This window comes from Heterocephalus glaber, unplaced genomic scaffold (genome assembly GCF_053883595.1).
Source record: "Heterocephalus glaber isolate CG9 unplaced genomic scaffold, H.glaber_assembly_v1.0 deba00001444, whole genome shotgun sequence".
Classification (NCBI taxonomy): Eukaryota; Metazoa; Chordata; class Mammalia; order Rodentia; family Bathyergidae; genus Heterocephalus; species Heterocephalus glaber.
Genome location: NW_028258297.1, coordinates 825,727 through 850,389, shown reverse-complemented (window position 1 = coordinate 850,389; position 24,663 = coordinate 825,727). Strand labels below are relative to the sequence as shown.

At 58.5% G+C, this 24,663-nt stretch overlaps 2 protein-coding genes and 1 long non-coding RNA gene across 8 annotated transcripts; 1 reads left to right on the top strand and 2 right to left on the bottom strand.

Annotated features, from left to right (window-relative positions):
* Positions 1–443: 443 nt before the first annotated feature.
* Alg12 (ALG12 alpha-1,6-mannosyltransferase) lies at positions 444–9,369 on the bottom strand. 4 transcript variants are annotated; one of them, XM_004845363.3, is made up of 10 exons: positions 9,193–9,369; positions 6,785–7,003; positions 6,570–6,702; positions 5,236–5,409; positions 4,816–5,010; positions 4,207–4,310; positions 3,799–4,022; positions 1,352–1,521; positions 1,205–1,280; positions 444–1,111 (listed from the first exon to the last, which is right to left on the bottom strand). In XM_004845363.3, the coding sequence occupies exons 2-10, from the start codon at positions 6,950–6,952 to the stop codon at positions 880–882; spliced, it is 1,476 nt and encodes a 491-aa protein (XP_004845420.1). In that variant the 5' UTR covers positions 6,953–7,003; positions 9,193–9,369; the 3' UTR covers positions 444–879. The 4 variants fall into 4 exon arrangements, with proteins under 4 accessions (XP_004845420.1, XP_087069784.1, XP_087069782.1 ...); XM_087213658.1 differs by having other exon boundaries at positions 8,932–9,361; XM_013072591.3 differs by having other exon boundaries at positions 923–1,130.
* A 234-nt stretch (positions 9,370–9,603) lies between these two features.
* On the top strand, positions 9,604–16,433 carry Creld2 (CRELD disulfide isomerase 2). 3 transcript variants are annotated; one of them, XM_004845360.3, is made up of 10 exons: positions 9,604–9,844; positions 9,989–10,071; positions 10,481–10,591; positions 11,089–11,180; positions 11,911–12,087; positions 13,143–13,238; positions 13,829–13,912; positions 14,587–14,682; positions 15,027–15,167; positions 16,135–16,433. In XM_004845360.3, exons 1-10 carry the CDS (start codon positions 9,704–9,706, stop codon positions 16,188–16,190), a joined length of 1,077 nt encoding a protein of 358 aa, XP_004845417.1. In that variant the 5' UTR covers positions 9,604–9,703; the 3' UTR covers positions 16,191–16,433. The 3 variants fall into 3 exon arrangements, with proteins under 3 accessions (XP_004845417.1, XP_087069780.1, XP_004845418.1); XM_004845361.3 differs by having other exon boundaries at positions 9,605–9,844; positions 16,141–16,433; XM_087213654.1 differs by lacking the exon at positions 16,135–16,433 and having other exon boundaries at positions 15,010–15,167.
* Positions 14,045–24,430, bottom strand: LOC106009462 (uncharacterized). Its single transcript, XR_015452199.1, has 2 exons — positions 24,221–24,430; positions 14,045–14,443 (listed from the first exon to the last, which is right to left on the bottom strand). It is a non-coding gene; the product is annotated as an uncharacterized LOC106009462 (long non-coding RNA).
* Between the last annotated feature and the right edge of the window lie 233 nt (positions 24,431–24,663).

Below are 24,663 nucleotides of genomic sequence, written 5' to 3'. Positions count from 1 at the left end.
TGCTGTTGTGGGGTGGCAAAGTATGGCAGGGGACATGGAGGCACTCCAGCCTGAAGCCTGCTCTCCAGCCGTGCCATGGAAACCACCCAACAAGAAGCATCCACTGTGCACTAGGGAAGATGTGTACAGCCACCTACCTGCTGCAGGGGACACACCTGAGAACAGCAGCTGGGGATGGCCACCCTGCAGTGCTTCACTGTTCTCAAAAGGCTCAGAAAAACGAACTCCATGGGGTGTGTACGGTGCGCTGTGCGTGCATGTGCCCAGGTGCAGTGTGGTGCTTTGCCGCGCATGTGTGTACATGTGCACAGAGCAGCAGCCCAGTCCCCGGCAGGGCCACACTTTGTGCGTGGGTGTTCAGGGGCACAATGGCCCCAAACTGCCCCTCACGCAGCACCTGGGCGAGGCAGTCTCCAGGGTGACACGTACCACATGACACTGTATAAGAAAGTATTGAAAAGTTTATTTATTCTCATTCCTTTTTTTTTGGTACCGGGGATCGAACTCGGGTCCTTGCGCTTGCACAGCAGGCGGCGAAACCACTGAGCTAAATCCTCGGCCCTCATTCCTTTTTGATCATATTCTCTCCTATAAGTCCATCTGGAGAAGACACGCCTGCAGCAGGGGACCCAACAGGTGCTGAGGTCCTGCATTCCCTGGGGCCACTGCACAGCTGGGCACCTAGCACAGTCCTAGCCTGGCCCTCTGTCCCCTCTTAGACATGAATGATGCCTGGTCTTGGCGATAAATGACCCTGTTGCCCACCTTACTGGCAGGTGGAAGGTGTATGGGGCCACGGAGTCCTTGGGAGTGGCTCTGGGCACCAATAAGGCCCAGCCCCTGCCCTCGCTCCCCACCAACCCAACCGGGGCCTGGCCTTCAAGATCTTCTGAGAAGTCGCTCCAGAAGCACCAACTTCGTCTGCAGGTTGATGTCTAATGGAGGCAGTTTGGTGAGGTTCAGACTCACACCAGTGGTACCCAAGATGCTGGCCAGGACCCGGTGAGTGTCTCTGTAGAGGGCCAGGTGCTCGGGCACAGCCTCCATGAGGACATGGGTGTAAGCCAACATGCCCACTGCGCCTGGCAACAGGTCTTCCCTCTTGTCATACCTGGGGAGAGCAAGCCCCTCTGTGTGGGGCCATCTTTGCCCATCTGCCCCACGGGGCATCCCCGAGGGCACCCATGTCACTGTGGACACATACCTCCAGGCGCCATTGACCTGCAGGAACCGAGACACCCCTGTCTGTGCGGCAGCCACATCGATGTGCAGGAGGACGTCTAGGAAACACACAGGGTCAGCCCTGTGCCCAACTGGCCCACGGTTGTCCCCAGGCCACACCAGCACTGACCTGTCCCAGGGGGCACCAGCTCATGCAGCCGCTGCATCGCCACACCACCAGGGTAGTTGAAGTGGGACACGTAGAGGGATGTGGCTGTGTAGGCAGCATTCACCACCAGGTGTCCAATCACAAGCAGAGTCCCCACCTTGTACAGCCAAGACTTTTTATAATTATTCAGACTGAAAAACAATGGGCATGTTCAATACAGCGGCCAGGAAATGCAAGCATCTGAAGGTATCCAGGAAATGGGCCACTAGGCACACGGCCTGCTTTCAACCTCACCAAATTAATCGTCAAATTACACATTTCTCAACAAAAGTGGTTAAAATAGTTCCTTAAGAACTCTGTGAAGTTCCACCCAAGATACCCATTTGAAACTTAAGTTTTCAAAGACTCCTGGATTACAGCTCAGGTTGGAGGCCTGGCTACTGCCAGGGTCTAGTGGAAAAATTAAAATCCAAGAGCAGATGGGAGGGCCCAGGATGCCGGGCCGAGAGGAGTGAGGAGCTTCAACTTCACTGCCTCCCAGTGTGGGCCCTCAGGCCAGGCATACCCTACAGTTACTGATCAGAGCTGCACCCTCTGCCAGCCACCAGGGCATCGCCCTCCCAGCCCCAGAGGGTCCCTGTTCTGTCCTTCCTGCTCGTCTCTGAGAACCGCTTCACTGTATCATCACGTCACCTGCCAGCCTATGCCAACCAGGAATCCTGGCCCAGGGGCCCCGGCCCAGCACCTGCTGGTGTCAGCCAAGGGTTCGCCTGCTCCTGTAGGCTATACCCAGAGTAGGAACCGTTTCAGCTGGAACCGTGTCGTCCAGCTACAGCTCAGATCAGCCAAATACCCGTTTCTTGGTTTCTGCCTCAGTTTACGGGTTGACACAGAGCTTCGAGGGACATACGCTGCCTGTGCTTTTACCACCAATCACCTGTGCCTGGTGTTCAGTTAAGGTGGCAGTTAGGAACCATGACACAGACTGGGTGGCCCACCAAGATGGGAATGTTTGCTCTCTGGCCCTTAACAGAAAAGCTCGCCAGCAGAGTCCTCTACCAAGCACACCCAGCTTCTTCCAGAGATGGCCCACCTGTACCCCAACCAGGGAGGAAAACAAACTTCAGGCTATACCCTGGGGTGAAGCCATCCTGAGCGCCCTCAGGGGTGTGGGAACTACTGCTGGTGCCAGGAAAGGGTGGAGGTCCTAAGCCCAGCAGTGACTATGGAGCCACTCGCTGCCCGTAGAGTACAAACCTGCACCCCAGAGCTGGCTCAGGCCCCCCAGAACCCCTCAGGGACAGCTCACCTCCTTGGCAGACATCTCTTAGAAGTCTGCTCTCCAACCACTCACTGCACACCTTCAAGTCCCCTGCCTCCTGATCTGGACAAGCTTTGAGTCCAGTTCACACTGATCCTGGCCCTGGTGCAAGGTCCACAATGGCACAGAAGCCATCCAGCCATTCTATCTCCTCCACCCCGACCTCCCCAGGATGCAGATTAGGCTCTACACCCTCCCTGGAGCTCTGAGCCAGCCTGAGACAGAAGGCAGCCAAGGTGAAAAAGTAAAGGCCGTGCTGAAGGCAGACTGGATAGTGGAGGGCAGGTTTCTCAGAGGTGTCGGCCCCACTCGTGGGTGTTGGGGTGGGGCAGGAACCCGCAGGCAGGTGGGCACCCACTGCCTGTGACACAGTGCTCCATCCAGGGGCTGCATCACAGCCCCCACCCCCACCCCAGAGCGAGGCCTCTGTGCCTCTCAGGCACCAATACCTGGAGCTGGCCAGGCCCTGGGACCCCTGCTCTGCCACTGTTCCCACCAAGCTGGTGAGTCCTGGACGTAGCCGTAGCTGGCCGCCTTGGCCAGATCTTCTCCAGTCCTCATGAGGAAACAGGCACTGCGAGCTCCAGCTCCAGGCAGCCGGCAGCACCGTGAGCACAGAGGCCACATGGAAAGCTCAGCCCCCAGCAGCCCTACCCTCGCCTGGCCTCACTCCCCGGCCCCCAGAGCCAGCAGGGCCTCCTCACCTCCCTTCCACTAGGTCCACCTATAGAGGCAGTCACCCGACCTGGGCTTTCCACCTGACCAATCAGCTGACAGATATGCAGCCCGTCTGAGTCCCAACTCCACGACCAGTGCCACTAGCTGGAACTCTTAGGCAGGGACCAGCCCTGGATCTGGCAAAGTACGGTGTGGACAGGAAGAGACTGGCAGCTAGTGACTAGCAGAGACCTGCCAGAGACCCACTCCAGGCAGGTGCCATGGTGCAGGAGGAGCACAGTAGCCATACCACACTCCCATGTTCACCATAAACTCCACCCCCATCGTAGATGAGCAGAGCCTGAAAACAAGTGTCAGGCTGGGCGGCTCAGGGGTGAGTGCTTCCCTAATGCAGAAGGCCCTAGGTTCCACCCTCAGCTTTAAGAAAGAGAAAGGAAATACAAGTGTGTGCTCCCCACAGAGCACTCACAGGTAGGAGCAACCCCTGGCAGCCACAACATTGAGCGCCGGGAAGGCATAGATGATAAAGCGCAGCTCCTTGTGCGGGAGGAGCGAGTATAGAGCAACAAAGCCCAGGGACACCAGCGTCAGCGCATGGGTCCTTCGGTCCATGGCGCCCAGGGGCACGAAGAGGAAGCTGCAGCCCAGGCCACGGGGCAGGGCCGAATAGAAATACCACAGGACTGGGGAGGTCTGTGGGGTGGGTTAAGGAGGGTCGCTGTGCACGGGTGTTTCCACAGGATCAGCCGCTGGAGGCCAGACGGCCCCCACCCCAGCGGCACCCCAGGAGCAGCAGGAAAGGGTGAGGGTCCTGGCCCTCGCGCAGCTGCCCTGCTCCCCCAGGGCCTCCCAGGTGGGACGGAGGCTGGAAGGATACACCCCAGTTGGAACTCCTGTTCAGGACCGTGTTGTACCACAGCACCTTCCCTTCTGGCCACACGAGGTGTCTCCAGAAATAGGAGTCCACAGCAACCGTCAGTCCTGATGACAGAACGAAACCTTCCTCAGAATGGATACAGACACCTAGGAAGCTCTGGCTTGGACCCAAGTTCTGCACCACTGGACACTGGCACCCACGAAGCAGCCTACAAGGTACACACACTGAGCCACTTCACATACAGGGAGCTGACTGCACTGGGGACAGTGCTTCCTGAGTGAGCAACCTGCTCCCAAGGTCACCCCTGCCTGGCCACAGCTCAAGGGGCTCTGGGGCTACAGGTGGGGAGCAACCATGGGAGCCGCTGCCGAGTACAGCTGAGGCAGAGCCAGACTGAGACATTTTAAAAGTTAAAGTATTTAGGAGCCAGGGATTTAGCTCAGTGGTTCCACCGCCTGCCTTGCAAGAGCAAGGATCTGAGTTCGATCCCTGGTACCAAAAAAAAAAGTTAAAGTATTTAACCTTTTTTTAAAAAAAAAAGCCAAATTTGTCTTTGTCAAACAAGGCAAAACACAATCCACTTAGCTCCACCCAGGGATGCCGACTTACCTAGACAGAGGAGCCCTGCAGGCACAGCATGGCGGAGCAGGGTAGCCACAGACAGCCACCGTCGGAACAAGGGCAGCAGCAGCAGGAGGCCCAACAGCAGGCTCAGCTCGGCCCTGAAGACAATGATGGCCAGCGCGGAGAGCCAGATGAAGCAGGCCCACCGGTGCCGCAGCCAGGCCACCAGGGCTGGCAGCACTGCAAGACAGCAGGCAGGGGTCAGCAGGCCCGGCCTACCCAAGAGTGCCATGGGGGGAGGGGTCCTTTAACTCAAGCTGCTTCCCACTCTAGGGCACTCAGGAACCCTCCCTGAGCACAGGGATCCCAGACTGGGCCCCCAGGCAGCCCACGCCTAGCTGCTGCAGGGAGATGTATGCTCACGCATGGGAAGCCGCGTCTGTGGACCCAGCCACCACAACGTACCCACCACCAGTGCCAGCACATTGGGCAGCGTCCTCGTGCAGTAGAACATCAGGTGGAACTGTGTGGCTGTCACCCAGCAGAACATAGTGGCCACCGTGGCCCCAAACTGCCGTCTCACTTCTCTTTGTAATGTCCACAGTCCCCAGATCATGCCCAACCCGAGCACTCCTCTGACTAAACAAAGAAACAAAGACAGCACACTGAGGCTGTGGCAGACAAGACAGCAACTCAAAGGCCCCCTGGAACCTGCAGCAGCCCTGGGGTAGGTGCACCCAGACACTGGGCACCTGCAGACCTTCTGCCCCAACGTGGCCCCAGCCCCTACTGGGCTCCTGACACCTCCGCACCACAGCAGGGCCCGCTGGTGACCCATGTGGTGTGATCGCCACATCCTAAGCTGCCCTCCAAGGAGGGGGCTGTGTCTCCAGGAACCCCCACTTTCCAAAGCTCTCCCCACAGGCTGGACAAACCAGGTGCGGGAACAAGTTTGGGTCAGTAGGGGAAAACTGAAACAGTCTGTATTATAAGCATTAAAAACTTACAAAAATGGGAAAATGATAACTGCTGACTAAAAACAAGTCCAGCTGCAGAACAACATGCACAGAAATGTTCTCAATGTGGTTTGGAAAAGTATGAGCATCAAATGCGATTCGAGCAGAGGCATGGGCCGCGGGGGTCCCCACCACAGGCAGTGACCATCACCAGCGTATGACGTATTTCAAAGTAACCCAAGAGGCCACAAGGCTCCTCACATATACTGGCTGGACACAGTGGTGCACGCCTGTAATCCCAGCACTTGGGGGCTGTGAGTTGAAGCTCCCAGCCTGGGCTACACAGTGAGACCCTGCCTCGAAAACCCAAGAAAAAAGGAAAACAGGTTCCCCACACACAGAAGTAATAAACACTGGGAGAGACGGAAGTGCTCATTTCCCCGATATGGTCATTACAGTCCATAAGCATGTGTGGAATTATACTGGACCGGAGTACTGATATCATGTCTCAACTAAAATTTTTAAGAAGCTCTCAGACAGACACAGAGAGGACCAGAAGAATCTACAACCAGGCCAAGGTGATGGTGTCCAGGACGCGAGGCCTGTCTGTGTGTGCTCAATGCAGGTATGCTGTCCCTAAAGCAAAGGCTCTGGAGTCCCTGCAGGAAGCCGCCTCACCCCAGTGCACAGTGCGTGTGCTTGCACATCTGGGTCTGACCACCAGACATGTGACAATGTGGGCCAAGGGTGAGGCATACAACCCCAAATGAGAAGACGCTTATCCAGTGGACTGAAATTGTGTGATAATGCCACCATGCTCCCCTCATTTGAAGACCCCCTTACCTATCAGCTGGGAGTAAAACTTGGACACTTCCAACAGTGAAAGCACATACACCATAGGGCTGGAGAACACCGCCAGCAACAGTGGCCCAAGGAACGTCCTGGGGACAACACCAGGGAACTCATGGTGGTCATACTGTAAAAGAGGCAAGGACAGGAATGTCAGCAAGAGGCCTTCGGGAAAACCAAGACCCTCTCCCAAGGGGTAGTGGCCTCACCTCATCCACCTCCAGCTGGTGGAAGAGCAGGTCGTGTGTGGCCTGCAGATTGAAGCTCTCCTCCACCTTGGTGTAAGGACAGGCGACAAGGTGGACAGCGGCAGTGGTGACCAACAGCCCCAGCAGTGGCAATACGGGCTGCCTGCATGACGGCTTTTTCCCAGACATGGGAGCTGCGCCAGCAAGTGCCTTCCCAGAACAGCCGTCAGCACCACTAGCCTGAAACAAAGAGTAGGGCTCCTGGGTCTCAGAAGCCTTTATGTCTGTGCAGTCTGGGGCAGGGTCCCACAGTCCCCTGCTAGTCTCCTGACTCCTGTGGTCCTGAACACTGTCAAAACAGAAAGCTGAAAGAAAAGTAAGGGTGGAGAAGCCTGCAGTCCTAGGCAGCTCTCAGATCTCCTGGAGATGCCAGCCACAGAACCAGCACTACGCCCGACCGAGGAGAGTAGTGACACACCCCTGCCCTTCAGCAGGTCAATTTCAGGAATCAGGCCAAACCCACCTGGCCTCCTGAACAAGCCACAAGACATGGAGTGGAAGGGACACACCTGGAAGGCAAGAGAGGCACAGCTGCCAGGGACACAGGGCGCAGGGCAGCCACAGAGCCCTCACTCCCAGGGACAGCAGGGGGTGTGGATGCTGCAGAACTTCACCTGGGGGCCTGGGAGAGCCTGGAAGGCTTTCCCAAAGTGAAACACATGCTGCTGGAAGTGGATGACCTTGGGGAGCCCTGGCAGGGAGCTTCCTGAGAACCCATGAGACCCAGTGGCAGCACACGGAAGACATGGGGAGCAAATGCAGCTGCATGTCTCTGAGTTGTTCCAAAATAGGTCTGATTTTATTGTCAAAACCAGAAGGATCAGAAGCCAAGGAGGGGAGTCTTGGCACTGTCTATTAAAGCCACTTCATAATCAGAGTTACTCCATCATCAGCAAGCAGCAGATCGTGAAAGTGAGGAACAGAGCAGACCAGAAGGACCAGAGATCCCACACGATACGGGTGGGCAAAGGGAAAAAGGGGCCTTAAGAATTTTAGGGTGACAAAATGGCAAGCAGTTCCTGTTAGAATGATGTAACTTTTTTTCCATTTCCAAATATAAAAATGTAAAAGAAAAAATCTAACAGCCAGTTGGAAATGCTGTGCCCTGGATAGAGGAAGGCACTGTAGTCTATTTGTCCCCCTCTTTTAAGCTCCATGCGGGCAGGGTGTCGACCATTTTTCCCACCACCATCACCTGAGCACTAAGGACAGATGCTGGGCCTTCTCGAGGGACCAGCCCAGTGGCAGATGGATGACATCCTGGGGCAGGGCTGGCTGCCAGCGCAGTGGCCACTCAACAAACCAGCTGGAGAAGAAATTCAATAAAACCTCTGGAGCGGAGACCTCCTCACACAATGAATCCAGAGGCCACAGAACACTCACATGAGATACTCTCTCCATTCCTCCCACTGGCAGGAAAAAAGAAAAGGTACAGAAATAGGAAGCACTCATGCCACACCTCCAACACAGCTGTGGAGGAACTGAAGCCCAGCAGGGGCCCTGCAAGGTAAATCCAAGCTGTGGGGCAAAATGCTCCCTGCAGAACCCACCCTGACCCTCCCCCAGAGAGGGTCGTGCTTGCCTCTGAGTTTCAAAGGCACCAAAAGACCTAGGGTAAGAAAGCTCAACCCAGAGCATGACATGGCAAAGGCAAAATACCACGGACCATCGAGCCTCCCGGGGGAGAGCTGGTGCCCTGCTTGGCAGCCCTGTTAATCTGAAGCGGCAGGTGCCTTGGGTGTATCCACAGGTTCAAACAGGCTCAGGCCACTCTTAACGACTGCGACTTCTAGAGTGACAACATCTCAGATTAGGAAATGGCCTTCTAAGGCCCTTTTCCCCTATCAATTTGGATTCCCAGGCCTCCACTAAAATTGATCAGCTCACACGTACAAATTACTGGTCTCTCGGCTGAGAACAGAAACGACCTGGTGCAAACTTAAATTGTGGTCAACTAAAGACCATATAAAATTGAGTTGTTTGTACTTCTTCTGATTATTCTTCCCTACATCGCCAACAAGAATTCTTTAAAATCCAGATAACACACACTTTTATTTTTCTTCATTTAAACTAGCTGGGTCAGTGAGTGCCCATCACCTCAGGCACACCTGGAATTGCAGATTCCAGGGCTCCTAGAGACGCTGCACGATCGCAGGTGCAGAACTCATGTACCCAGGTGCCGGTCCGTTCCCAGGTGAGCGGTCCAACCCCCCAGGTGAGGAGCCCGGCGCCCCAGCGAGAAGCCAAGTCTCAGGTAGAAATCAGCGCCCAGGTGAGGAGGCCGGCGGCCGTCACGCGTGATAAGGCCCGAGAAATGCTGCGGCCAACACCGGCTCCGTGCCTCCGCCGCCCGCCCCAAAAGCCCGAACCTCGTCCTTGCCCTTGAGAGTCCAGCCTTCGCGGCGCGCGCTGACCTCTCCCGCCCCCGACGCCGTCAGTTAGTTTGATCGCCCCAGCTGCGCTCTGCCGGAAGCGAGACGACGGAAACAGGGCACGGAGGTGAAGCCCTTGCCCAACTCTAACATGGCCACCACAGCCCTGCTGCAGCCGCGATGACGCGCCCTCCTACCCCGGAGTAAAAATGGGCGCCACGGCCTACGCGTGCGAGGGGCGGGGCATGAGGATGGGCTTGGATTCCGCGGCCGGTTCCCCTCCCGCAGGATGCTGACCCGGGGCCTCCCCATTGGTCGCCGCTCGTGGCGAGTACGGATTGGGCTACATCGGGACGGGGCGGATCCTCCCGGCCAATGGAGTCGGGCGGGCTGTGGGCTGGGCGGGGACTCGGCGGTGTAGTCTAGTAGCCCCGGGAACTGCCGGCGCGGGCCGGGTGGGCGGAGGCGGAGCTGTCAGTCGCCCTGAGCTGCTGGTCGCTTGCCCGCCATGCGCCCCCCACCCTCCGCCGTGCTCTGTCTATTGCTGCTTCTGCTGCTGCTGCTGCTTGTGCTGCGGCCCGCGCTCGGCACTGCCCGGAAGACAACGCCCTGCCAGCGGTGTCGGACCTTGGTGGACAAGTTCAAACAGGTGGGCCGGGGACGCAGGGCAAGGCTGGGGCCTCGGGGGTCGGAGCCTCGAGGACGACAAAGCTGGGGTCACTGAGGAAGGCGGGGGTCGCGTTTTGGGTCCAGGACCCGGGCGCGCAGGAAGCCGGTGCCACCTTCTCCACAGGGCATGGCCAACACGGCCAAGAAGAACTTCGGCGGCGGCAACACAGCCTGGGAGGAGAAGACGCTGTCCAAGTATGAGTTCAGGTGGGTGCCTGAGGCACCTGGCTTTGGGCTGGCCGCCAGGTATCCCAGGGTCCTGTCCTGAGGACAGTCACACAGGGTCCCCAGCCTCACCTGCCCCTGTTTCCCTGTGCCATTGGCCTGGGTCTGCTGAGCTGGCCCCGCACTGGCTTAGCGGCGTCCTCGGCGTTCCTACTCCCACTTCTCAACACCCACACAGGGTGACCTTTTGAAAAGGCCAAGTGAAGCACCCATCCCATCCCTGGGCTGCCCCTTCCCTCTTTCCCTGGAGCCCAGCCCCCTAGACACCTCCCAGGTCCCCGTTTGATGTGTGGATTCAGGTCCCAGTTTCCCTCACTAAAATGGGCTGAGTTCCTGTGGCCGTGGCATATCTGTAAAACAACCCTCCGGGTCCTGGCGGGCTGTGTTTCAGCGAGATCCGGCTCCTGGAGATCATGGAGGGCTTGTGCGAGAGCAGTGACTTCGAGTGTAACCAGCTGCTGGAACAGCAGGAGGAGCACCTAGAGGGCTGGTGGCTGCAGCTGTGAGTCCCGGGCCAGACTGACAGCTTTTCGATCGCCTCAGAGAAGTTACAGAAACAGTGGCACACTCCGCATCACTGTCCCATCTCAACTGCGAAGGCTGCCATGCTAGGAAGCTGGCTAGAAGGGCCCGTGCCCCCACTCGAACACCCACAGAGCATGTACAAGTGTCCTAGCCTGTAGGGTGGCTCAGTTCCCACCGCCAACCTCAGTCTAAAGATATCACTTGGAGAATTTCAGAGTCAAGCAATCCACAGGTTTTACATAAGTTTTAGTACAACACTTATTACATTTGTTATTTTACTATTAGTTACTGTCTTACTGTGCCTAATTTATAAGTTAAATTTTGTCACAAGTATGGATATGTAGGTGAAAGCATAGTACATAGAGGTTTTGGTATGAGTACCCACTGAGGGTCTTGGAACTTATCCTACAGGGATAAGTTTCATTATACAGCACGTTTGCCACCTGAGATCTAACAACAGTGTCACATTCTCAGGAAGAAGGAACACCCGGACCTATTTGAGTGGTTCTGTGTACAGACTCTGGAAGTGTGCTGTTCTCCAGGGACCTACGGGCCAGACTGTCGTGGTAAGTTTTTTCCTTGAGCAGATCTCAAGTCTTTGTTCTTTTTATTCTTCTGTGATTCCCAGAGATTTAAATGCACAGAGGGGACCTGAGCTGCATCAGCTTCTGGGGCCCTGCCTCTTCTATAAAATAGGCAAGAGTTCCTACCCTGGTGCTGTGCGGCACCTGTACCCAGACTGTAGATGTTCTCTGACTTGATTTTGAAGGAGATTCTCCCTAGGCTGGAGAACTGAAGTCAAGTTTCAACACACATTTAATATGGAGGTCACACAGGAACCCACCTGGGCAGCAAAGACTCGCTTGGAGAGGGCTTGGAATGGGGCCTGGCAGGTGCTTCTGTGTGCTGAGGTGGAGCTGGGCTTACTCTTGGGAGTTGGAGAAGCCACTATTGGCCAGGCTGGGACAAGTGGCAGGAGTTTCAAGTTCAGCCCCTGTACGGGCTGTCCTACCTTCCTCTTCCCCCAGCTGTGTAGTCCCCCACGCTAGACGCATAAGCATCCTTTCCCAGCTTTGAGTAAGGCTGCCCAAATCCACACTTAGTGGCTATGTTGGGGGTCTTGGCTCACTTCCACATAGGTGACCCCACCTTGGCTCTGGAGGCCCTGGAGCCACTGTCCTCTGATGCCCTCAACAGGCTAGTAGTCTCTTCAGGGTGATGCAGGGCTTGGATCTTAGGGAGAGGCCCAAACAGCCACCCCAGGCATTCCTTGAGCACAGGTTTGTGCCCCTCCAGCATGCCAAGGTGGATCCGAGAGGCCCTGCAGCGGGAACGGCCACTGCAATGGAGATGGCAGCAGACAGGGGGATGGGTCCTGCCAGTGTCACACAGGCTACAAGGGAACACTGTGCACTGACTGTATAGATGGCTACTTCCAGTCACTGAAGACCGAAACCCACAGCACCTGTACAGGTAGGGGTGGCCCTGGGCTGGGGTGGGCTGCATAGGTGGGAGCAGGACACCTGTTGACTCTCAGCCCAGGTTCCCACAGAGCATAGAGGCCTGAAGGTGTGGCGAAGACATCCCTGAACAACCAGTTCCAGGAGGAAACTACATGCCCCTTCCAGCCTTCTGGGAAGAACTAAGAGCTCAACCCATTGAGTGGCAGGTTCTGTCACCCTGCACTAGCTACCCTTGGTTCTTGCACCTGACACCTAATGTGGGCTGCACTCCATTGACTATCCACAGTGTTCTGGCTAAAGGCTTGCTGTCCCCACAGGACAGATGGTCCCTCGAAAGCCCTGCTAAGTGTCCATGGGACAGGCAGAGTGCAGAGGCAGGGGTAAGCCACTCAGATGAGGCTTAGAGGGAGCAGAGGTGTACTGAGCCAGCAGGAGACACACATGGGAACAGAAGGCCCCTTGGTGGGCCACTGCTGACCTGGACCCACACAGCCCCTCCTGAGAAAGCTGTCATGCTGATGGGATGCCACTGCTGCTGCTCATGCCATCAGAGCTGCGCACAGTGCATCCGCCTTTGTTCTCATTGGCTCACCAAGAAGCTGTGTGTGTTGACTGCTTGCTTAGAGCTCTGCCTGCCCGATGGCTCTGCAATCAGGCCAGGCCCCTCTCCAGATCTTGTTCCTGCTCTGTCCTTCTGCCTCTCAGCAGTGGGTGTGGCATATTTGCACATGGGGGTCAGTGATGGGAATGAGTCCCAGCCAGTGTGGGCCCCAGGGTCTGGGGAGCCTTCTCCAAGCTGTAAAAACTCCTGGAGTCCTATGGCAAGCTGAGCGTTTCAAGGGTCACAGCACGAAGCCCCAGGTGATGGTTCTCCAAAGCCTGTAAGTGTTCTGAGCCTCAGAAGACGCTTCTCTATTGAGCTGATCTTGCTATTCTTTTCTGTTCTCATGTTTTATTCCCCTGCTGAACTTGAGTTCCTACCATGAGCTCTCCTCTGCATGGGTGCCTGAGAATGGACCCACACACTCTAAGGATGTCCCTAACACATTCACCTTTGCCTTCTAGCCTGTGACGAGTCCTGCAGGACGTGCTTGGGCCCAACCAACAGGGATTGCAGCAATTGTGAAGCCGGCTGGGTGCGCATAAAGGACGCCTGCGTGGGTGAGGGGCACTGGCTGTGGGAAGGCAACTCTGGTGTTGTCAAGCATCCCTGTGGGTGTGGCCACCCTGACTCCTGGCTTCCCGCAGCTCTGGGTTGCTCTGTGCCTGGCACTGGGCCTTCAGCCTGGAAGAGGCATCACCCCTAACTGGGCTGGCTCTGGGGTCCACACTGTGGTGCAGGGTCGCATAGGCCCAGCCATGGCCTTGTTTGTGGCATTCACCGCCCACGCCCCACCCCTGTGGCCACCCCCTGCTTCTGTGCTGTCTGTCACTGTGCTCCTCTGTCTGAGCACGGGGGCTGCAAAGCCCGTCCTGTCCACCTTGGACAGTGCAGGTGCCCGCCAGTGGGCTGCCCTCTTCCCTCCCTGGGTGTGGCTTTTGGTTTCACACCTCAGCAGCTCTTTGGGCTTAGGCGAATTAGGCGCTCGGCCCCATCGGGCTGCACAGCTCGAGTCAGGCGAGCGAGAGGCCCGGGGTGGGTGTTCACACGCTGGCCTTCCATCCCAGTCGCCCCCACCCCGCCCTTCCGGGGCTGTTCTTGAGGCTTCCTCCGCCAGCTGGGCCTACGCTGCTGTGCTGTTCTGTTCCAGATGTGGACGAGTGTGCAGCAGACGCGCCTCCCTGCAGTGACACCCAGTACTGTGAGAATGTTGCCGGCTCCTACACCTGTGAAGGTAGCCCGGGTGCGGGGACACTCGTCCTGGCTGGGCCCAGCCAGGGCTCTCTCTTCCTAAATGTCTGTGACTTCTTGGCCTAACTTCAGAACATTCTGTTTTTAAAACATTTAACGTGGCAGAAATAGTAGGTACTAGTTGCAAAAAAATCTTTATGCTTCACACTAGTGAGTGTGACGCATGCTAGTCTATTGGACATTTAATCCATAGTGGTATCCCCAGCCTACTAAACTTGCAGTATCCTCCTAGGTAAAACTCCACCTTTCAAATAGCCGAGCCCAGGGAACATGTGTTGAGGGTCATATCGTCCCCTGGGCGGTTGTACCACTTCAGAGTCGCAGCAGCAGGGATTTCAGCAGCAATGTCCTTGACAGGGGACATAGGAGACTCATGAGGGTCCCCACCTGATTACTCTCATGAAGCTCCCAGGGAATAAGCCAGCCCCGTCACAGGCCAGAGCCAAGTTCCACTTCGAGGGTTCTCCCAAGTGCGTCTCCCAAAGTCTTCTGTATCTCTTCTCTGGCAGCACAGCTAGGACAGAGACAGAGGTGATTCTTAGAAAGTCACTGTGGTGACTCACAAGGAGAAAACCCAAATTCCCAGCCAGGAGTGCGGTGTCAGACACTGACATGAGGACATGGCAGGCTGACGTCATCTCCTATCTTTGTTTCCAGAGTGTGATTCCACCTGTGTAGGGTGCACAGGGAAAGGCCCGGCGAAGTGCAAAGAGTGTGTCCCTGGCTACACAGAGGAGAGCGGGCAGTGTGCAGGTAAGGGGTGCTGGGGGCAGAAGGCACTCAGCCTTGTCCAGGTGTCTGTGGAAGGGCCACGCATGCCTGAGCCTCCTGCATCCCATCAGCTCCAGGACTTCAGCCCTCTGCCCAAGGCCACCTCCACAGAGCATCTGAGTGCTGCTGAGCACACACTGGGCTCCCTGCGCTGGAGAGCCTGGCCTTGGGCCTAGGGCGAGGTCCCCAGTCCCTCCTAACCTTGCCCCATCTCTGCCTTGTCACCTGCACTTTCTTGTACGGATGGGTCCTAGGTGGACAGGTTTCAGTCAGTGGTGTATGTCTACTGAATGAAATAACCTCTCAAAGTGGGTATTTTACCTCAGATATAGATGAATGCTCACTAGCAGAACAACCATGTGCGCGGAAGAATGAAAACTGCTACAATACCCCAGGGAGCTTTGTCTGCGTGTGTCCTGACGGCTTCGAAGAGACAGAAGACTCGTGTGTGCCGCCGGCCGAGGGCGGTGAGTGCACCTGGGGGCAGGAGGGTTCCCAGACAGGGCTGCGTGGCTTGGGGACTCCCAAGTAAGACGAGTTACAGTCTGGGTCTCAGGATGGTGATGTGGGGCCCTGGCTCCCTGGGATGCAACTGAAGGAGCCCTGCACGGCCAGGAGCAAGGGCAGCAGGTGGGGAGCTGGTGTCGGTCTGCAGCTGCTGCGGGGCCAGAGTCTGTGCAGGGGGTGCAGGAGAGCAAGCGGCTTCGCTGAGGGTCTGTGTCAGTCAGTGGGGCCGGGTGGGGGTCCAAGGGCTGGCTCCTCAAGCTAGGAGGAGGGTCTGTTGTGGCCATTTCTTGCTTGTCCTCAGGTGGTCTTCCGTGCCTGGGTCTGTCCCTGTCCAAACTTCCCCTTCCCATGAGGACACCAGCAGGCCTCAGTCCAAGGCCCACCCCAGATCCCCAGTGCCTACTGATCATCTGCAGAGACCCACTTTCCAAACGGTGCCACAATCACAGTGGCAGGGTTAGGACTTCAGCACCCCTGGGGAACGGGTCAGCCTGTGCCGGTCTCCTGGCCTACAATACAGAGAGTTGGAGTAAGCCAGGTTCAAAGTGCTCACGACCAGGTCTTCCAGACTAAGACGTGGTTCCACACCTAGGAGTACTACAGGGCACAGCTGCAGCCCTTGTTGCCTGGTACCTCCCTGGCCAGTGCGGTCACAGCTCTGCACCCCAGCGGGGCTTAACCTTTGGTCAGGAGATAGCCCACACTGCAGCCACGCAAGGCTCTGAAAGGCCTGGGCATCCTGTATGGGGGCCGGGCTGTGGGGATTTCCTCCCGAAGCCGCCTTAGCAGGCTGCTGCGTGCAAAGGGAGCCAGGGCACAGTCCCCAGACCGTGGCCAACTGGAGGTCAGGGCAGGAGCCCCTTCGTCCCTCATGATGGCCCCCATAAAAGCCTGGTGTCTCGCTCTGTGACCTATATCTCCTGACAGAAACAGAAGCCACAGGAGACAACCCGACACAGTCACCCTACCGTGAGGACTTGTGACTGCACCCACAGCCAGAGCCAGACCCACACCTTAAATTATTCAGAAAGGCGTCTTGCAGGAACAGGGCCCTGTGGACGTTGCCCCCATTTCTCCAGGTGGATGACTGGAGGGAGCAGCTGTTGCTTCGAAATGGTTGATTCTCATTTGGCCTTTAAAAAGCTGCATTTCTTGGTGTTAAACAGATTCGTATATTTTGATACCGTTCTTTATAATAAAATTGACCATTGAAGGTAGGAATAAAATGTGTGGATCTGTGTTATTGCGTAGCGGTGCACACCTGAGATCCCAGCCATTCAGGAGCTGAGGCAGGAGGATTACAAGTCCAGGGCCAACCTGAGCAACTTGCTGGATCCTATCTCAACATAAACAAAAAGGGCCGGGAAGTAGCTGAGTAGAACACTTCATCCAGCCCAGGCAACGCACTGGGTCAATTCCCAGCGCAACGAAGAAAAGCGTCAGCCTCTGACATCGTGCCGTCCACCTGTCCTGGAGTTGCAGAGGTCCCGACTGTCCCTGAGCAGGGCCCCTAGCCCGGTGTTTGCTGCTGCCCTCCCCACGCTGTCAGGTCATCATGAGTGTGCTCAGGGACTGCTGTGGGCCAGATTGTCCCCACAGCCCTGTGTGAAGTTTGCTCCCCGCCAGGGTGCTTTGGGCAGAGCTCCCTGGAGGTGGAGAGTTGGGGCCCAGGGGCTGCCCCCACTCCTGTCCTTCCCACTGCCAGGAGCCATGGCCTCCCCACAGGGCCAGAGCCAGGGCCAGCATCGTGGGAGGATCCTCCAGGCCTTTCTCCTTTGCAGGGTGATCATCTAGGCATGTTACAGCAACGAAGAGCCAACTGACAGGCTGGCCCATGGGCTTCTGGCCCTGTGCTGTCCAGGGCCACATGGAGGGCGGGAGGATGGGCACCCTCACATGGGGAGGGAAAAGAGCATAAGCCAGGAAGAGTCAAGGAGAAGCAGGCCACAGGGTTGAGGCGCTCCCAGCACCCACCTGGCCCAGCATGGCAGTCTGCTGGCCTTGCCCTGCTCTGGCTCCCAGGACTTTGGTCCACCACCGAGAGCACTGGGCTCTACCTGCTCTAGCCCCAGCACCCTGGCCCTGACCTCCCAGGTCCCTCCAGCTGCCCAGCTCATCCTTGTGAAGGTTGCATGAAGGGCGGCCATGCATCCAGCTGTCCTGGCAGGATGACCTACACCGTGCAGGCCAGGCCTCTGGGTCCGTGGATTGGAGCCCCTGTAGGCAGGACATGGCCTCATGGCTCCAGAGGGCATGGTGGCCCCAGCCTGAGGACTCAGTAGGCACAGCCATGCCCACTCTACCAGCTGTGTCACCCTGGCTTCTCCGGGTCTACCCTCCATCCCCCTGCCCAGCCTGCTGTCCCCTCTGTCCAGCTCCAGGGGGATATAGGGCATGGGTGGGTGGGGGCCTTCATGGGGTGCAGGAATGGTCAGCAAGCTGTCGCTGTCATGATGTGCAACCAAGGGAGGTCGGGGTCAGAGCACGGCATGGGGGACATGGTGAGGGGACAGAGGCTGAGCCCCTGGGCCTCAGAGGAGAGATGCAGCCTGCAGTTGGGGACGTCCAGGACTCACGATGGTACGTGGGGTGGGCAGTGGTTGGACGAGGGGCAGATATGGGAATTGGGGCAGCCAGGGTCCCTAGGGTGAGGGTGGGGCCAGGACAGCAAGAGAGCCCGGAAGGGGGATGCTGGGGGCCCCAGGAGGATGCTCACTGCCGGGCACACTGAGCACAGAGAGGGGCCCAGGAGGGCACCTGGGGCTCTAGTGCTGGTAGGCATTGTCTCGGCCCAGGAGTGGTCACCAGGCTGAACGCAGGCAGCCGATCCCACAGCCTGCCATCCCTGGATCCCAGAGTCCTCCAGGTGGTGCTATGTCCCCATGCTGGGACTGTGGCCTGAGGGTACAGGTAGGGTGTAAGCCCCTGGGTGCCCGGAAAGAGGTCCCCATGCCACCGGAGGCCCAAAGATGCCCACCCCCTTGCCTGTTCCACTCTACTTCCCTGTAAACAAGAGGGTGTCTCCTGGAGGACCCAGGGCCTGAGGGTCCACGGCTGGCACCTGGAGGTGGACAGGATGCAGACAGGGCAGGAGGGGTGACAGCCCCAGCAGGGCCCCACCTGGCAGAGCAAAAGACAACTGGGTGTGGCTGGAGCGCTGGACATGGGCCTGGGGGCTTGCTTGAATGTGGTATCCACAGCTCAGGGCACATGGCCAGCAGGTGGCACTGCAGGACCACACTAGCAGACCTTCAGCAGGCCAGTGAGCCAAGTCTGTTCTGTGGAAAGCCACTCTGGTGCCCCTGCTGCGGGCTAGCTCCCAGGGGAGGATATCCTGTGGCCAGGTGAGGAAGGGGCCTTGGCTTTGACCTCCCCCCAGCCTCTGTGACCTGGGCCCAGCCAGGGCCTCTTTGCCATGACCCTTGTGTGGACCTCTGGGGCCAGGGCTTCTGGAAGTGCCCGGATCACTGCTTTCCCCTGCCCTCACTTTGAGTGTGGTCCGACTCTGCATTGTGGGAGCTGCAGGATGAGGTGTTCTGTGAGTCATTGGATGTCAGCAGTGGTGGGTATGATGCCTGGGGACACTGATTGTCCAGACTGGGGAGCAGGTAGGGCCAAGGGAACTGCTCAGCCCACCCCAGCCCCAAGCGCCAGCCTCGGGCAGAAGGGTGGGCTGGGCAGTGGCCAGGCTCCCTAGGGGGTTCCTGAGCCCACCCTGGAGACCCTGGGGCAGCCTTGCCATCCAGCAGGTATACAGGCCCTGCCAGGCCACGACCCAGCTACACCCCTGGGGGTCCGATGGAGCCACCTGCAAACCATTCTGTCTCCCTGGCTGCCTAGCCAAGTCTCTTCCATGGCAGGTACATCCTAGTGGGTGTTAAATGGGATTTAAAATGTCCACACAGGCGGGGCATAGTGGGATTCACCTATAATCCCAGCTACTCAGGAGGCTGAGGCAGGAGGGAAAACTAAGAGAGACCTTGTCTCCAAATAAATACAGTAAGTCCCCGACTTACAAACACTCAAGTCTTGAACTTTCATAGATGTACTGTATAAGACTCACTTTGTCTGCTTACGAATGAATCTGACTTACAAACAATTCTCCCGGAACAGAACTCCTTCATAAGTCAGGGACTTACTGTAAATTGGCTAGGAATGTAGCTTATTACACCCTGGATTCAATCCCCAGTATTGAAAAAAACCAAAAGTCCACCCTTGTATTCACCCATCCGTCTACAGCCTCTCCCGGGGCCCGAGTCCCTGTACCCCATCTTTCTTTCCCGGGTCCTGACAGATGTCCAGGCCACTACCCAAACATCCACTTCTCTTCCACAGGGATTACCAGGCTGCTAAAGGTGCTGGTGTTCCCCACCCATCCCAGCACTGACCCCAGCTGGCCAGGGCCACCCTGCAGCATCCCCAGGCAGCATCCAACTGCCGTGACCCTCCCTGGGCTTGCTAAACTTTCGACAGGTCGGTCCAAAGGGCTGGAGCCTGTGGCAGTCCAGGCTCACAGCCCTGGTGTCCTCTCTGGGCTCGACACTCAGCCTCACTCCCCGGCCCCCCAGTGTCGGGTTCTCCAGAACCATGTTTCTGACTCAACTTTCAACCTGCAGGGTTGTAGCCAGGGACAGAACCCTCTACAAATGTGAGCCAAAATAAACCTCTACTCTCAGCTGTGGGTTTTGTCCCAGCAATGAGAACAGTGGCTAAGACGCCGCTGCTTGGGAGATGACCTGAGTACAGGTTACTGACACGGGCACCTGGGTGGTGTCTGGAACAGCACCGTACTGAGAGGGTGAAAAGGACCACAGCCCTGGATCCCACACTGTGGACAGGAGCCAGGGCTCCCAAGCTCGGGGTGGGAAGGGGCACTCCTGCCATGCACCTGGAGCTGGGACCGCCATTGTGGTGGACGTCACAACTGGCTGTGACTGGGCTGGTATTTGCTCTGGCATCCCCAGGTTGCTCCCTGCCTTCCATAGTGGTCTGACTGCAGGATAAGCGGGATGTGAGGGGCCCCACCCAGCAAGCCCAAAACTTCACACATGTAGCTTCTTCCTATGTGAGGATCATGGTAGAGGCCTGCACTGGACTTCCCGATAGGACTTCCAAGGCCTGGTACCCACTGTACTGGGACTAGGAGGTCATCCAGGTGGGTGGCACTGGCCAGATTCCATCACCTGCCCGTGAGCCCCCACAGGGACCCATAATGTCAGTGTCAGCTGAGCCCTGGGCCTGGGGCCCTCCACATGCTGGCGTGCAGTGTCAGCAAGACGTGTGTCCTTTCTGCTGCGCAGTCACCCATGACTCATCCAGCTCTCCTGTGGGACTTGTCGCAGAGTAAACTCTTCCTTGCAGGGGCCCCTCTTTAGTACGGGGGCTCTGGGTCTGCACCCCGGCTTGGTCTGGAAATTGGGCAGAGTGATGTCTCTGTACACACGACCACCCTGGGCTTCCGGTCACGCAACCTCAACATCCCCTACAAGTCAGGCTCCCTGGTTGGCTGCCCACCTGGGAACACTGCGTCCTGCTAACCCGCTAACCTTGCCCACACCCCACAGGAGCAGGGCCCAGGGCAGCCACTGAGAATCAGAAGCTGTGCCACCACCCCCATCTCTGTCAGTGACGCTGTCAGTCCCTTGCCAGGAGCTTCCTGATCTAGGCCCCTGCCTCGGGTTCTCCACTCTGAGGAGCCAACTAGTCCCAACGTATCACGCATGTGTCCTGTATGGCCAGTGGCCACTTCCTCTTGGGGACTAAGCCCTGCACCTCAGGGGAGGACTCTGTGATCAGCTAGCTCCCCACTCCTGCCAGGTCACACTGCGGGGTCCTGAGGCTCCAAGAACAATCCCTTTGTCCCGTCCCAGGCCCCCATGTCCCTGCCAGGACAGGCTGGGCCTCGCTCCTCACTGTGGACCCAGAGCCGGTTCGAGGTGGGGCACCCTCTTCTGCGCCAGCACCCTGCCTGCCGCCTGCAGCCCAAGCCAGCACGCCCCTAGTGGCCGCTGATTCCTGCTCTCTTCGTGTCTCTTTCCATCCCGCTCTTCATTATCCTCAGGGAGTTACCAGCAAGATGACGCTGTCCACGAGATTATGCCTCCACACTGTCACGGTGCAGGGTCCTCCAAAGTGTCCCCTGGGTCCAAGGCTTGGTCCCCAGCTTGAGGCTACTGAGAGGCAGTGAGTGGACCGCTTACGGGGAACTCCGTGGGAGGTCTTTAGGTCTGGGGTTACCCTGGGGGGATCTGCAGGGCCCCAGCCCCTTCCGGTCTCTGCCTAGGGAGCCGGAAGGGGAGGCACTCTGCGCTCTACGCGCTCTCGCCAGGATATGCCCACCAGGATCGCCCAAAGCAAGGGGACTGGAGACCAGGGACAGAAACCCAAGACCCGAGCCAAGGTCCTCCTCAGAGCTGAGCATCTCACGTTTGCTGCAGGATGGAGGGCGGGTTTGCTTCCTCATCCGCCCTCCCAGCCCACCACCAGGGACAGTCGTGACACCGCTGGGGAGGGGAACCCAAGCCTTCTTGCCTGAGGGAGGCGGTTCTGAGGGGCAGAGGACAGGGCGACTCTGGGAGGGGTACTCTGCCTTGGGGGAGGGGTCCGGAATCGCGGGGGTGGGTGTCCAGGGACTCGCGGCCGGGGATGCACGCGGGCTGGGCGCGGCGCTGCGGGAAGGGGCAGCTCCTGCAGCGTCCCGGGCGGGGGGGGGGGTCAGGGGAGGGGGCAGGCACGCCCAGCTCCCGGGCCCCGCCCCATCCTCACCCCCGCCCGCCCCCTCCTATCGGTCCCGTCCCTCCCACCCTTCTCCAGCCCCGCTACAGACAACGCTACGGTGGCGACGCGGGAGCGTCGGGGGCGGAAGCCGCCACCTTCTTGGAAAGCACTATAACCGCCCCGGCAGCGTCCGGAGCCCAGGTCACGCGGCCCTGGCACTGCCACCCTGCCGGCGTCTTCTTTCCCACCGTGGGAATTCGGTGCTGCAAAAGCACTGGGGCCGGGGCCAGCCAACAGGGGGACAGCCCCAGCCGTGGCACGGGCAGCAGGGCCCTGGTCTCCCACTTCCGGCAGAAGCAGAGGCTGTTCCCCAAAGGACACACCTTTGGGGGCGGGAGCTGCAGGTTTCTGCGACCCCACAGACAGCCACGGCCCTGCCGCCCACCCACGGGGTCTGGGCAGCCCGGTCTGAGAACCAGGGTTCAGCCCTCCACACCCTGCTCCATCCCGTCCCCCTGCCGGCCCCTCTCTCAGCATTGCACCCCCTGGGTGCCCTAGCCTTGCTGCCCAGGTGACCGTGCCTCTGCTCAGCCGTGGCCCAGTAACAGCCACCCTTGTCTGCTGCCTGGTGCCAGTGTGGGGCGTCTCCACGAGGCCGCCCCCACCCCAGGCAGGGAGGGCTTTGTGCATTCAAGTCCTCACACTATTAATAGCGCTCTTGGTGCAGGAGCTGCTATAAATAGCCTCAGCCCCTCACACAGGCCCATTCAGGCGTCTGCTGTGCACACAATCACCCACACACGCGCATGCTGACAACTCAGAGCTGCCCGTAGGGCACCCTGCCTGCCCCTGCCCCCCCAGGCCTGGCCACATGGAGGGGGCTCCCACCCCATCTGCCCTCCAGAGAGGCCAGACACCAGTCCTGCATCCTCACAGCCCTGCATGGCCCCAGGTTGGCTCCCCGAGACCCTGTGGCCAGGAGGTGGCCCTTGTCCTGCCGAGGCTGGCCTGGCATCCTTTGTCCCCCTTCTGCTTCTGTGAGGCCACTCAGGGCTCCGGCACGTTGAAGCACACCCTGGCCTTCACGCTTTCTGCCGTGAAGTAAGCCATGCAGCCCACCGGGCTCACCACTCTCTGGGGCTCCCCGGGCAGCCTGTGATCCACCCAGATGGAGGCCCTGGACCTGCTGCCCCCTCCCAGGGTCCAGCCAGAGCCTTGCTGGGTCAGGCTGTGAGGATCACAGCCCCCCACCGCCACCCATCCTAATCCCCCACTCCAGCAACCAGGGCTGGCCAGCCTCCGCCACCCCACCCCACCCCACCCCACCCCGCAGACTGAATTCCTGTCCCACCCTGTTCAGGCCTCATCCTAGCAGGGTGCCAGGGAGTCTGCCAGCCCAGGACAGACGCCCTGCTGGACCCCTTCCCACTCAGCGGCCTGGGCTCCCTGGCTGGTAGTGACAGGCAACAGGACGGGGGGGGGGGGCTTGGGGCTGCTGTTATTGTGTGGAGAGGAAAAAAGGAAAACAGCCCTGTTTACGGAAAAGGCGTGTCCGCTGCCGCCAGCCAGTGGCCTTCCTGGGGGGACAGAGGTCCTTTGTTAGGAAAACAGGAAGTGAGGATTTCCAGGACCTGCCAGGCCACCCGCCGGCCTCCCGCCCTGGCTTCCGCCGATTCTTGAAGCCTCTGCCAGCCATCAGCTGATCGTCTATCCATCTATTTTTTGCTCCATCCCTCTGATTATGGTGCCTGACTTCCAGCTTGGGGACACAGCTGTCCATAAATGTTCAAGGTGGGCAGGGAGGGTCCCTGGAGAATGCCTCTGCCTGTAGGATGCGCCCGATTCCCGGGCACACTTGGGCAGTGCTCTTGGAGCGCCCACTTTTGGGAAACTATGGGCCAGCAGGGACCCCAGGAAGACCCGCTGAGAACCTGCCCAGACACCAGCCAGGAAATAGGAGTAGGGTGTGGCCTCTGTCAGGTCACCATGGCAAAAGTGCCCTAAAGTCACCAGGGAGTGAGAACCTTTGACAGCAGATGCACCTCACAGGTGCTCCTGGCACAGTGCAGGGACCCCCGGGATGCCAACCTGTCCCCACTGCTGCCCATCTGAGGACAGTGGTCCCTGTGTCCCTGCTACCCAGTCCAGTATCTGACCTGTGGCCCCCATGCTGCTCACTGTTTGCTAGCTGGACCCATTGTGGCAGCCTGTGGGCAGCCAGGGGCTCTCTCACGCAGCACGGCCACATGCAGCATGCTCCCCCACTTCCTCAAGACAACACTCACCCTGTGCCTACCTGTGCCAGCAACCTCTGCAGGGGACAGGGAAAGCCAGAGCCACTCTCCCTGCCCCCAACAGGCACGGGCCAGAGCGACTGCCAGGGCAGCTCGCCACACCAGCTGTGAGGCGCCACAGGGTGCCTGGCCCTGCAGGGAACTGGGCCGGCTGTGCTGTGTGGGGCTACGGCCAAGGCCCCCCCTGAGTCTGAACGGGTGTCACACATCGCACTGCTCGGGACCCATGGGTCAGAGGCAGCCTCTGCCTTGCTGGGCAGGGATAGAAGTGTATGAGTGGCTGTCCAGGGCCAGTCAGGGGCAGGGTGGGTGAACAGTTCCTGGGGCCTCCATCTGCACACCCAGCCCCAGGCACCATTGAGCACCTGCTATATGTTTCCCTGGGGCCACATCATGGGTCTGTTTGCTGATCGCACACTCCCACATCGCTGACCCCCACTCCACT

Excerpts from the sequence above, each read along its gene's own strand:
- Creld2 (XM_004845360.3), top strand. The coding sequence starts at position 9,704 with ATGCGCCCCCCACCCTCCGCCGTGCTCTGTCTATTGCTGCTTCTGCTG. Across the intron at positions 9,845-9,988 it reads TGGTGGACAAGTTCAAACAG|GGCATGGCCAACACGGCCAA; the intron begins GTGGGCCGGGGA and ends CCTTCTCCACAG. Across the intron at positions 13,239-13,828 it reads CATAAAGGACGCCTGCGTGG|ATGTGGACGAGTGTGCAGCA; the intron begins GTGAGGGGCACT and ends GTTCTGTTCCAG.
- Alg12 (XM_087213656.1), bottom strand. The coding sequence starts at position 6,952 with ATGTCTGGGAAAAAGCCGTCATGCAGGCAGCCCGTATTGCCACTGCTG. Across the intron at positions 6,703-6,784 it reads ACCAGCTGGAGGTGGATGAG|TATGACCACCATGAGTTCCC; the intron begins GTGAGGCCACTA and ends CCTCTTTTACAG. Across the intron at positions 5,011-5,235 it reads TGTGCTGGCACTGGTGGTGG|TGCTGCCAGCCCTGGTGGCC; the intron begins GTACGTTGTGGT and ends GCTGTCTTGCAG.